At 40.4% G+C, this 14,250-nt stretch overlaps 1 protein-coding gene across 1 annotated transcript in view; it reads left to right on the top strand.

Annotated features, from left to right (window-relative positions):
- The window catches only part of LOC111864854 (R3H domain-containing protein 1), a 104,087-nt gene that overhangs the window by 25,782 nt on the left and 64,055 nt on the right, over positions 1 to 14,250 (top strand). Inside the window, exon 2 of the mRNA XM_033751647.1 lies at positions 9,890 to 10,063. Coding sequence (XP_033607538.1) covers positions 10,048 to 10,063 — 16 coding nt within the window. The 5' untranslated portion in view covers positions 9,890 to 10,047. The remainder of the gene's footprint in view (positions 1 to 9,889; positions 10,064 to 14,250) is intronic.

Genomic DNA, 14,250 nt, shown 5'->3' with positions numbered 1-14,250 from the left:
TGTGATCATGTTGTAATATCATTTTACCCCGTATAATATCTGCATCCGATACTTCGACAGCCTCTGTGGTCTAGTGGTCAGAGTTCCTGGCTACAGATCCAGATGTTCCGGATTCGATTTCCAGCGCTACCAGACTTTCTGAGAAGTAGTGGGTCTGAACGGGGTCCACTCAGCCTCATGAGGATGATTGAGGGGCTACTTGAATGGAAAAATAGCGGCTCCGGTGTCGAAAACTGAGATTAACGAACGTGGGGATCCGTTGCGCTGACCACGTGACGCCCTCTATCCTCAAAAGTTGCTACTAAGTTCGCCGACAAGCGGCGGTCACTCGATCGGTATAGTTCGCTTGTGGACTACAGGCCACGGAGTTTTATTTTTTTTAGTCGATACTGCATTGGTAAATAACCTCCTTGCCGATAATGATGGAAACCTCCTTCTCACACTCTACTCTCACAAGAGAAGGCAACAGGGATTGTTAACGGTGCAGTAAAAACGAGAAAATAATATTGGTTTTATGACTTTACCAGCAGAATACCCGTAGGCAGAGATGTGATTAATATGGCGATAATTTTGAAATATAAATATAATCGTGGTTCGATTGTCGACGGGGCAAGGACACCCAGAGCGACTATGGGGCCCACCCAGTCTCCTATCCAATGCATAGCCTACCAGAAGAAGTTTCCTAGGGGATAAAGAGGCCGGGTCGCGAAGCTGATCACTCAACGGCCATCTAGCGTTGAGCTCCACTCCCACATGCTAAATTGAGCACAGAGACTGCGTAATGCTTCGTTTCTGATACAATATAAGCAGGTACCACCGTTTCTAAGGATATGAGTAATACTGTCTTGAATAAGGGCGTATGTACTTCACTTGGTTATTATTTGTCATGTTGTGACATGTCCTGAAAGTCGGAATATTGGAGCCAGAGCAGACGTCCATTGCTAGGCAATGGCTCGGTAAACACATTCCCGCGGCAACGAATACGCAAGCAACAATCGAAGAACTGCCGTTTCTGTCCAACGGCGAGGTAATCGCACCTCTATAATGATAGAAGAATTGTTAGGAAACTGTGTTTTATGTTGGGGTCGCTCCGAGGATATATAACGAGAAGAACTGAGGGAGTCTCATGAGAGGAGAGTCGAAGATGATTGAGAAGAGATGGCAAGAAAAGAATTAGGTTTTAAAAAGAATTCATATGTGCTGCAGTTACAGTGAGACTGGTATGATTACTATGATAAAATCCATTGCCAGGATACGACTAGTGATGACTGAGAACCCTAGGATGTGGGTAACGGTGCACTATAAAGTATGTAGATCAGTGATAGCGCTGTATTACTTGTAGTTACGAGCTGAGTGTGTAAAGCAGTGCTGTCCAGGTGCGGGCGCCACCACACACTACTACTAGTACTACTACTACTACTACTACTACTACTAATAATAATAATAATAATAATAATAAACAATAATAATAAAATTTTTCGAAAATATTTAACAGTACTCAGACGTTCAAAAATGTCTTACAATTTGAATGAATATTAAAAATCGGCTCAATTATATGTGGTTACGGATGGCGCCAGAAAAATATACCACGGCGGGCGCCGCGTTGAACAGGGCTGGTGTAAAGTGACCAATAGACCCAGTAGCCAATCCATACCCCGTCTAATAGCCACCACTACGCGTGACAGCATGTTGCTTAGCGTGGTTGCATAAGCTTTCAGTATCAAGTGAAATCAGTTATTAGTCTTAAGAGTACTTGAGAGCCTGTGGCTATGTTCAAATCGAGAGAACTGAGGGGAACTACGTGAAACCTCTCGTGATATTAGTTCACTTGCGCCGACTTGCAGATTCCTTTCGAATCCGCATGAAAGTGATGTTCACTTCACCACATCGAGCCGTGAGAACAATGTAATGGACGTTTACAGTGGGCATGTGATATTCCAGCACATGGTCTGTATTTTGGAGGTCATGCGTTCGATTCAAGGAAACGTATATTCCTCAGGTTGTCTTGGTTGTTCCAGTGACCATAACTTTGGTTACGATTAGCTTGATTTCCTGTATCCCCCTATCGAGACCTCATAGTCCTAGCTGTGGATATGTTGGACAGTGGCATATTAATTCAAAAGCACTACATAAGGGGACTTTTAAGCCAGTTTTCTGGAAAAAGAGGCCTGTAAGGTGATCCGTGCTGTTTACCCATAGTAACTTGTGTACGAATCCTCCTGCGCATGAGTACCATCGAAGCCTTTCTGCTATGTACTACCCCTGAAAGTCAGTATGACGAGTTTTTCTTTGTTGAATTTGCATTTATCAAATGAACAAGAATGAGATAGACAAGTTAGGTGGTACTCATAGGAGAGATGAGAAATGCTTAAACAATTTTGGTTGGAAAACCTGAAGGGAAGAAAGTGTTTTGTATATCAAGGCATATGTGGGAGTATAGTATTAAGTGTAGTCGAAATGAAGTAGGACATGATAATGTAGACTTGATTCATATGACTCGGGATAGTAGCCGAAGACAAGCTGTTGCGAACATCTTGATCGGCTGAAAGAACGACAGTGGCTTCTCAAGAAGAATTCTGTTCTTTATAGTTAACAGATTATTAAAGTAAGTGACTCAGTCCCTGTAACAGGCCGTGGAGGCCCATAGGGTTGTGAGACGTCGAGGCTTCCACGTTTTCTAGACCTTCATCTCACAGATGGCGATGAGGTCAGCCTTACGCGCCGGCTGCCTGCCCTTTACCCCCAGGAAGATTCCTGGTAGTCATTTATGTTGGAGGTTGAGTCAACCCGAGGGCCATAGTGCAGCTGGAAGAATTAGGTTAACCAAAAAAGAATCCAGTAACCTTATCAGGAATCTAACCCCAGACCGTATGGCTTGTAGCATAGTGAGATAGTAGATGTGTAAATTAATTTATTATAAATGATTATGCGTTGAAAGATATCAACATAACGAGGACTCAAATATTCATTATTTTACGTTCATCCGTACTAATTTGGGCCATACCTGATTTGTTATGTTCCGTTTCCACCAATTCTTATAATTTAACGTCACTCCCTTGCTTCAACATTTTTCTTGTTCACATTTCATGATACCAGGCTCTGTATAAGCTTTATTGTAAAAGAGTCGGTTCTGAAACCGTGGAAGAACAAGAATGTGCTAATGAGTTTGGTTTCCTGTACACAGAGCACGGATTCCGTCTTTATGAAATTTCTATTTGGAGCAGTCTGCCGAGTGTTTCAGTTTTTCTTCCCATTTCATTATAATTGAAATTCAGTAAGGCAGGAAACGCTTTAAAGGGTATGGCTGAAGAATATCTCGTATAATTTTCCTTGTCTGGTTTCTCTGCTACCGCGTTCTGGGATTTTTAGTCAGTTAATGATGTTCATCCGGGGACTACGTGCCTTACTTTATATACTGAGAAGCATCAGGTAGATACAAGTAGCAGATATCAATACACTTAATGTCTGATACGTGTGTCATTCTTTTGGGACTTTTTCCTTAATCCAGGACTCAGCGCTCCATTGTTATGTACAGTGTGTCACTCTTGCATGTAAGCCCGATTCCCTTCCCTTCTTCTCTCCCCAGTCAGCGCCCACCTTCTGTAGTTCGAAGTGATGTACACTAGCGTACCCTACTGCCCTATATTCGCAGCATACCTCTTTATACTCGCTTTGTGCCTGATTTGTGTTTTATTGTGTCATGCAGCCTTCGTCATTATAACCCGCGGAGATTGCTGGCTCACATGTCATTCCTGTATACACACACATACAGTTGTGCGAAATATGGCGTGTCTTTGTAAGACCTTGATATTGCAAACAGCTGAGCAGCTATCAGTTTATATAATGAGGATGGGTTGCTGATCGCTTAGATGCTATTTTCCGGTTAAATAGTCTGCATAATAACGCATATATTCTGTTCCAGGACTTCTCGTTATTTGTAGAATGGCAGTGACGTACAATAGGACCTAATTACAACGCGTCTTGTTATACCGCGGTTTCGGATATAAGGCGGCTTTCGTCATGCCCTCCAGTGTGGTTACGAATGTTGTATGTCGTACAAGTTCCTGTGAAACGTTTGAATTACAGTATAAGTAAAAATTAAAGTAAAGCTATATCTGTACCAGGCCGTGAAGGCCCATAGGGTTGTGAGACGTTGATGGTCCCACATTTTCTAGACAGTCGGCTCACAGATGGCGGTAAGGTTGTCAGCCTAACGCGCCGGGCGCGCTTTACTCCCCATGAATATTATTTAATTAATTCCTGGTACTCATTTCTGTTAGAGGCTTAGTCGACCCCAGGGCCATAGTGCGGCTGGAATGATTAGGTCAATTGAAAAAAAGTCCAAAACTTCATCAGGACTTGAACTCGGGACCTTCCGGCTTGTAGCCTAGCCCCTCAAACAGACTATTAACATAATTCCGTGCTGTAGTATGGAAGCACAGATGATAAAGTTCATAGTCCTCTGTGATTAAGCTGGATGTTTCTTGTTTCTCTAATGTTGGAATTCTTCTGTTCAAACAGCAAAGCTTAAAGAGCACCCCTTTCACTTGCTTGACCACAGTCTAAGTATACCTTAAATCGAATGTACGTACATTAGTTTAGTCAGTGTATAAATACTGTCTGCTTGGCAACAGGGATTCAGTTTCTCCTATAACGCGGGTGTAGAAGGTGACATCTGGGGGTTCACTGTAGGCAGTTTTCTTTGAGACGGGTGCACAGACCACAAGAACGCCATCGGACAGTAATACAGGTATGTACGTAGGTCGTACTGAAAGTCATGAGCAACAATTTTTTGTAAAGTAACGTGCTTTATTATTGACAAACGAAATACACCACCTCAATCTACAGACCTTTCTTTATTTTTCCACATAATCGCCACTTCTTTGTACACATTTCTCGCAGCGTTCTGGGATTTTGAAAATTCCCCTTCTGTAAAATTCCGTTCAAGCCATCTGAAGACCCTGACGCACTGCTTTCTGAATTCAGCGTGCTTATGGAAGTGTGTGCATGGGTGCGAGCAGTGTTCGAAGATGGGTGAAACGTTTGAAAGATGAGAACACCAGCATCGAAGATTAGCCTCGGAGCGGTCGTCCTCGAACAGCCTCAACTGAACACAACAAGGAAAGAGTGGATGAGATCATTCAAGATGAGAGGCGTGTGACTGTGGACACACTAGTCTGAAAATTTGGAATAGGGCACAGTGCAGTACAGGAGATGATTGAAAGCTTGAGCTATAGGAAAGTTTGTGCTCGTTGGGTCCTGCGGTTATTGACCGAAGACCACAAAGGTCACATCGGAAGCAATTGCAAAGATGCGGTTGGAAGTTCTCCCACACCCCTCCTATAGCCCTGATCTGGCACCCTCCGACTACCATCTTTTCGGATTTGTGAAGGATCAGCTGCATGGACAACGTTTTGAGACAAGGGAGGCAATTCAAAAAGCAGTGCGTCAGTGTCTTCGGATGGCTGGAACGGAATTTTACAGGAGGGGAATTTTCAGACTCCCAGAAAGTGGGGAGAAATGTGTACAAAGAAGTGGCGATTATTTGGAAAAATAAAGAAAGGTCTGTAGATTGAGGTGGTGTATTTGATTTGTCAGTAATGAAGCATGTTATTTTACAAAAAATTGTTGCTCATGACTTTCAGTACGACCCTCGTAGTAATTCGTAATTCGTCAGTGTTTATTCATAATGTTGTATTTTAGCATCCTGTTGCACTGAATTTCTTCCATTATACAGTGGCCGTCTTGTAGTGCACTCAATTTCACCTGTTACTTTACGACATGTTTCGGCAACATAGTGCCATCATCAGGTGCCCTAATGACGCTAATCTATTTTATTGCTTGCCTTTATAAATCTTTTTAAAATTATTTAAGAAGTGCGTATTTGTCAACTATAATAAATTTTCGCACACTAAAACTTGTTAAGATTATTCATCTTATGTGTCTTAATTAAAACTGGCGTGTGGTTCTTCCACTATGGGGTCGTTTTTCTTATATTCAGTGTAAACCGTGTCTTGTGATGTGTGTTCCCTTCTTAGCTGCGAGTGTTGTCACATGTTGGCATTGGCCTTTATCACAGATGCTTGAAGTCTTGCCGCAAGATATTCTTATCGTCCTGGGAAGGACTGCATCGGCGTATTCCTTCAGGTGTCTCCATAGAAAGAAATCAGTTGGAGTTGGATTCGTTCACTGAAGAGGGCATGCAATCGGCCCTCGACGTCAAATCTGCCTTCCCAGATATGTCACGCTAAACCACTGTCAGATATGTTTCCATAGTGCTTGATTGTTCCGTTCTGCCGAAACCGCAACCTCTTCCTCACAGCTAGAGGCACATTTTCAAGTTGCCTTAGTAGCACAGTTTATAGAAAAAGTATCGTTGAGCAGTCACCCTGTCAGGTAGCAGATAGGCACCCACGACTTTGTCCCCGCTGATTCCATTCCAAACGCTGATGCTAAATCAGGTTTGATACCCAAATTTGCTCATCATATGAGGATTATCCCATGCCCAGAGGTGATTGTTGTGGACGTTGAACACGGCCTCACGCCACAGAATTAATGTAAAGACAACTTGTCCTCAGTGTATTGTTGTATTCATTCGACAAATTGCATCTGTAGAGGAAGCTTGTCTGGAAACAGGTGTCCACTCCACGATATGGATGCTGTTGATCTCCAAGTATTTTGAGACCCTTGGCTGGAGGCCCAATTCTCGTGCGATATTTTGTGAGCTTCTCCACGGCTCTCAGTTTACGGTATCTTTATTGGCTGGCGCCCGTGCACTCTGTGAGCGACCTGCATTCATGTGTGTCATAGGTGTTCTCACTTCCTGTCTGACTGAGACCCTACTCCAATCTTCAAAACACGTTAGCGTCTGTATGACGTCAACCAGGATAACATAGCCTGGTACTCACGTGCGGCAGTACCAGCACGACTGTTACAGGTAACGAGGGTTAAGAGCATGTCGCAATATTAGTCATGTGTATGTACCTTGATAATCTGCTCACACCTGACCCCTGCTGTGCACTGTGGTGTCTTCAGTATAACTAACGGCACAATGTATATCGTCGTGACAGATTCACCGCTAAGAAGAATGTTGCCCCAATTGACGATGACATGTATCCGGAAACCGAACGTCTAAGGATATACACTGAAGTGCCAAAAGTCATGGGATAGGTACCTACTATCGTGTAGGACCCCCTCTAGTCCGGCGAAGTGCAGCAACTCGATGTGGCATCGATTCCACAAGTGGACGGAAGACCTCTGGAGAGATGTTGAGCCATGCCATCTGGATAGCTGCCTACAGCTCCCTGGTATTTGTAGGTGCAGGATTTTGGGTGCAAATGGACCTCTCCACCATGTCCCATAGATGCTTGATTGGGTTCATGTCGGATGAATGTGGTGGCCACACCATTCGTCCAAACTCTCCAGAATGCTCCTCGAACCAATTCTGGATGTCACGGTGCATTGTCCTGCTGGAATATCCCATCGTTCTGGGGGTACATGAAGTCCATGAAGGGCTGCAAACGGTTACCAAGCAGTGTGACGTAGCGTTCACCGGTCAATGACGTATTTAGATGGACGAGCGGACCCAACTCATGCCGCATGAACACATCCCACACCAGTATGGAACCACCACCAGCCTGCACGGTGCCTTGTTGACAACTGGGGTCCATGGCCTCATGGGGTCTGCGACACACCTGAACCCTACCATCCACCCAAAACAACTGGTACCATGACTCATCGGACCACGACACATGTTTCCAATCCTCCAGGGTCCAATTAGCGACGTCACAAGCCCAGGTGAGGCACAGTGTCCGGTGTCATGGTGTTAACAGAGGCACTCTGGTCGGTCTTCTGCTCCCATATCCCATGGAAGCTACGAGTAAAGAGCGCTGCACTGACCTGCTGGATATGCGTCTGGTACCTCCTGCATTGAATGTGGATGTGATTTCAGCCAGTGTTGCTTGTCTGTTACCGCGGACGATTCTAGCTAGACGCCGCTGGTTACAATCATTAAGCACCCGTGGTCGGCCACTGCGCTGTGCATTGTGGGTGGAAATGCCTTCCACAAGGTATTCCCGGTACACACGTGACACCGTGGGTCAAGGAATGTTGAATGACCACACAACTTCGGAAATGGAATGTCCCCACTTATGTGATTTTAATACCTCATGTGGCACACTGATTAAATGATTACACAGTGGCAATCAAGTTCATTTAAAGCTGTTAATTTTGAAACTGTGAATGAAATTTTGAAGTTTAATTTATGTTTGTAAAATTTCGTTACTCATAAGATTGTGAACAAGCAGCCATAAGAATACTGAAAAACTATGAGTAGAAAACACTTGTGAGCTGGTGTTTGAAGTTTCATATGTACCTCAGAATAGACATGACCTTCTATGTTATTGCTATACATGTAACCAAGAAGTACAATAGACTCACACAAGGATGGAAACAATGTATTCATTTGCTCTTTTATTCTCTTGAATTTGATCATGTTTAAGCATTGTGGACATGAATTAGAAATTGGCAGTTCTGAGAACTTGATACTGTGTTTTGCATTTATGTCTTTGATACACCATATTATATTATCTTTAAAACATGACACAGCATATTTTCCTATCCCTACATAGACTTGATACTAACAGTGTCATTAAATAGTCAGCTTAAAACAATAAACAAATTAAATAAAAATAAAATAAAAATAAGAACCATGATGCAACATATTTGGAATAGACTGTTGTATACGAGTACAGATATATTTGCAAATCTGTGATGTGGGGAGAGGCATGATTTTTTAATGGAAAAATATAATATGTCATAATTATCTTTTTGTTCTTCCTAACATAGTAGAATGTAGTAAAATTGTCACTTTTAATTTTCTAAAATCTTATTTAAAATTTAAATATGCAGGAAAGAAACTGGGCTGATAGTAACACACACAACATTTTAAATTGTATGGGTAACAAAGGATTAATTGGCTACGCCATAGCTCAAGCGGTTGGTTGCTGGCTTCCCACTGTGGCGGCCCAGGTTCGATCCTGGATCTGGTCAAGTGGGATTTGTGGTGGACAAAGTGGCGCTGGGGCGGGTTTTCTCCGAGTACTTCGGTTTCCCCTGTCAATCTTCCTTCCACCAAATTCTCCATCATCATAATCACCCGGGGCAGGCTACAATAGGCCAATCAGTGGGTGCTGTGCCAAGTGGACCCAGTTGGACTCCACCCCCCACTAAGTGAATTAAAAAAAAATTAAGGATTAATTGCTGGGTATCAGAAGGATTTATTCATATGTCTTAGTATAGCTTTGAACTTTTCTGCATCCGTTACTGTGATTTTTTTATCTTACAGTCTCAGACTTTTTAATATTGAATAGGAAAGAAAATGATTTCAGGGGTCCATTGATCATGGTATGATGTATACAAGTTTGTGATATTCAGCTGACTGGTTGTTTTCAGACATCATCATTAAAGAGTGCTGAATTGTGTTTAATCAAAATACTGTACACAATTTTGTAATACTGGTCTTCTATGGACATTATAAATGCAGGTGTATGTGTGATTTTTGCAACACAGGCACTGAATTAGTGTTCTGAATCATTTTCTTTTAAAAATGAATGAGAGGAATAAGGTAGTAGAAATTGTTTTCTCAAATGCAGACCAGTGTAAATATGTAACATTTTCCTTAAAAGAATCTTCATTAAACCATGCATCTGATATAGTTCACCATAAGCCTGTAATAGAGACATAAGCCCAGTCTGACATATGTTGTAAAGAAAAGCATGTTTTATAGTATCAGTTTATTTTAATTTATGAATTTGATTTTGTGTTAATTTCTTAACCCTCCTCTCCTCACCCTTATTTTTCTTATTTATTTAATTTCTTTATTGGCTAGCTTGGACCAGGCCCCGAGTGTACGCCAGACCTGCCCTCTGTAGGTGGAATGCTCAACTAACCTGCCCAGTGCAAGACCACTGCACACGTAGACCAATCCAAAAACAAAACAGATATATTAAAAAGCAAGATCCACCACCTCCCCTCTTATTCGAAACCATGGCAAGATTGGAGAGTGAGTACCAAACTTTAGTCACTTACAGTTTTCTTTTAGGGCTGCAAATCGAGTGTCATCAAATGGTGTCATTTGATATTGTTTGATGCATACATGATCCATGTCATGGCATAATAATCATTGATATACAAATACAAAATTATAGGAACGTATGTATCAGTAGAGTTTTGCAGTGTTATTTTTCGTTTGATACAGTTTTTTTTCAGTTCAAAATATTCTAATTTTTATGATATAGAGTTTATTTATGGGTTAGGTGCCTATTTATTTTCTTGACAATATCATAGCACAAACCGATTGCAGAATAATCTTATTTATTCTGACATACACTATTGACAATGATTGTACATGGACGCAGATCATCTTTATCGATTTGCAACACTGTTCTTTTGTTTAACTTGCTGTACAAAAAGATTATTCTTGTTTCCTGTCTCACTTGTGTTGGTCTTGAGTTTAATTTTTTGCCACACAATTCACTAACTCTTTCTAGAGCACTTCTCCCTCCACACAGTTGTGCTGTAGTTGTTCTCTCCTTCCATTTCTTTAACTGATGTTGAGCAGCATGGCCTACAGTCCACAGTACTAACTTCTGCATGAGCACTTCCCTCAACCTATTTTCAAATGGTTTTATTCAGTGTACATATGCTGGTATAGGGATTTCAGGATCAACAGAACACTCATTATATTACCATGCTGGCTACTCCATACTGCAGTGGTTTTGTTCACATTTTCACATTACATTCAGCCACATAGCCTGTATTACAATAGTTTTAAATAATATGATACATTTTATTCTGATACAGATTTATTCAGTCTTTGTTGTTTGGTCATATTGACATGGCTCCAAGAATAACAATAGTGGCTCTTGGTTTAAAGTATACTTTTGGTATGGATAGTTCTGATGCTGTCTTCTTCAGCCTTTATGGAAGAAATGGAAAGTCTCACATTCACATGCTTTGTATTGTTACAAGGAATAGGTCATGACCTTTTGCCTCAAAAGTATTAATGCTGGCTTTATGTAGATTCACAGTTATCAGCAGTTGTCATTTAACTGTGTTAAGGAAGGTTGCAGCCAAAAGAACATATGTGGACTTGTTTATGGCAAACCTTCATATATCAATTTAAAATTTACATATTTTTAAGTGTAGTGTGCACAGAATATGCACAATATTAATTATATTCTATATGCTCAATTTGTTTCCACGTATGCTATAGATTCTGAGGTACTGTCATAATCTACACATATATCATCATAATGCTGTGTAGGAGCCTGTCCAAATTTTGTGTCTTAACACACTTGGAGCTCATTCATGTTTCACAATTATCATTACCAGACACAGTTTCCTTATTGCTCCATATAGAAATCGAAATGCAAAATAATTAAAAAAAATGTGTTCTTATGTTATGTGAAAAGTGAAAAGATTATTGTTCCAAAATACTTAAGTTGAAGCAATGAGTGTCTTTTTAACTGGAGTCCCTAACCTTCAGCTGCTTTTAACATTTTCTTTATGTCTGTTATTAGTTATAAACATGTTTTAGATAATGGTCAGTAGAGGACTACAGATTTTCATAGTAAGATGGGTGTAATGTATCTTCAGATATTAACCCTGTGTTTAAGGAGTTTCTGCAAAAGCAGACATGTGGTGAACATTGCATTAATTGAGAGGCGTTGCATTTTCATCATATTGTAAGTATTAATATATTATAGAGACAGCAATTATTGACAATATGTCATGGGTGTTATCACCATTGTTTGAGTTTGTAGAGATTGTTCGGTTGCAGCATTAGAGTCTGTGATAAAAATGAAACATTACAAAGAATTATTTGATCAATTTGATTTGTTTCATTCTGGTCCGTCACATCAGGAGAGGTGATATGAGAGAGGACATGAACCTATTTGGTTTATAAATTCTAACTTAACTAACAAAATTTCTAAAAAGTTGTAATATATCAAGACTGCCGCTGTAGTTGTGAAAACTTTGGACTTTGTACCCATTTGTGTATTGTCAGCATTGTATGTATATATATTTTAACACTCGGAACACTTATTGTAATAGTGGTTTCCAAACTGTATCGATGTCCCTCTGATGATGGTCTCTAAGGACCGAAACATGTAACGGCATGAAGAATTTAAATAAGGGAAAAAAAAATCTTCACCAGTCACACTGGACAGAACTGTTTTATTTTTTATAAAATTATTTGATCATTATAATTCATTTCATATGTTCATTATGGACACTGATAAGGGCTGAAGTAATTGTGTATACCAGAAAAAACCAATTTGCACGTACCAAATTGTAGTTCATGTACCTGTAAAAATAAGGAACAGAAATAAAATCATTATTACGTTTTAACTTACAGGAGTTTTTAATACATGTATGTATTTAGATACAACTTTAATTGATATAGAAACAAGGAAGAAATTCTGCACTTGAAAGAATTGTAATGTATCTTCTCTTTTTGAAAGTAAAAGAACTAAATGAAAATTATGAATACTGTAACAGATCTGATGCATCTACTTCTTTAGTTTGTCTTGAGAGAGACAGATTGTAAATTTTAATACTGTAACTGTTGTGACAGCACTTTCAGCTATTGAAATGTATATTTATATACATGTAGAATTGCGGCCTCCGTAGTCTAGAGGTAACGTTCCCACCTCATGACTTGTAGTACGCGGGTTCAAATACCCGGCGGAGGTCGTCGAATTTTTAAGGGCGGAAAAATTCAGGGAACAAGTCCTCTGGGAGGGACTTTAAGCCGTGGGTCCTGTGTCATAGCTTTACGGCACGTAAAAGAACCTCATATCTCCAAAGGAGGTCACTGAGCCAAATTGTGGACGTTTCCCACCCAACAGCAGTCTCTAATACCTCTGGTAGATGGGGGAAGCATTATAGATACCTCTCAGCTAGTAGAGCTGGTCTCGCTGGCTGGGCAGGACTGATGGTAAGCACCAGTACCGGTAGGATATAGAGACTGGTAGAAATCATAGAGGGAAGCACAATGGACCAATACAGGTCTAAGTGCATGAGGTAACCCACCCTCTCCAATAACTAACTAACTACATGTAGAATCATAGAGTCAAGTGGAAGGTGCTTTATTTAGCTACCATCAGCAGTGAGACACTTTTCTAGTCATTTACATGTGTCTGGAAGATCGTTATTGATTGGTGGCATACATATTCAGAAATGTAAGCATGGCAACTCCTTTGCCATATTGTCTCTAAAACCATAATATATATGGAAAGGTTACATTGAACATTAAAATGTGTGTTATTATTCTCTCCAACTTTTTTTGAAACATTTTTTGCTCAAGATGTGCACAGAAGTGCATATAGGTCTGCATGTAAAGTGATCACTAAAATTGTCTAATCTAAACNAATCTAAACGAAAATTGAAATGGCCCCCCCCCCCCTTTTTTTTTTTGGTAAAATTATGTAATATGAAATTTTGTGGAGATCTGTTAAGGGATTCTCGAGTTGTCATTCATACAGACAGATTTTAACAAGTGCTCCGCAGGGATGCAGTTGCACTTTAAAAAGAGCTACTGTGTTGCTGTTAGCAGCCAAAGCTAAATTCTGTTTTTATATTATGTGTCCTACTCTGAGGGAAGAGCAGATTGAGGGTGACTGAGAACACAGTACTGAGAGAGTATTTGTTACTAAGAACTGGAGAAAACTGCATAATGAGGAGTTTCATAAGTCTTACTTGTCATCTAATACTGTTAGAAATATTAAATCAAAGTGCACAAGATTAGGATGACATGAGGTACACATGGGGAAATGAGGTACTACCAAAATTGTGACCAGTAAATCTTAAGGGATGACACTACTTCAGGGACCTGAGTATAACTGGGAAGGTAATATTCAAAATGAGAAGCGAAGCTGTGAACTGTATATATTGCAGTAATAGGCTCTTCTGAACACTGTGAATGGGGTGTCTCTGCAGATATATTCATCATGGTGACATTTCCAGACTACTTAAATGAAAAACTTATATGTAATTAGTAAACTAATTAAGTTACTTATGAACAGTTCCTTCTGTAGGTTGAAACATGGTTCTTTAGAGGTATTTTATTTAGAAAAAAGACAGGTATATGGGAGCTATTCAGAAAGTAACCTCCTTTTATTTTAGGCAACTAATGTAGGAGGAGGGGAGAGCTCACATATGAGGTAGCATCACATGGTTCATGGC

The sequence above is a fragment of the Cryptotermes secundus genome, unplaced genomic scaffold (genome assembly GCF_002891405.2).
Source record: "Cryptotermes secundus unplaced genomic scaffold, Csec_1.0 scaffold579, whole genome shotgun sequence".
In the NCBI taxonomy this organism is placed as follows: domain Eukaryota; kingdom Metazoa; phylum Arthropoda; class Insecta; order Blattodea; family Kalotermitidae; genus Cryptotermes; species Cryptotermes secundus.
The sequence above is the reverse complement of the archived record's forward strand: the minus strand, read 5'-3'. Positions and strand labels throughout refer to the sequence as shown.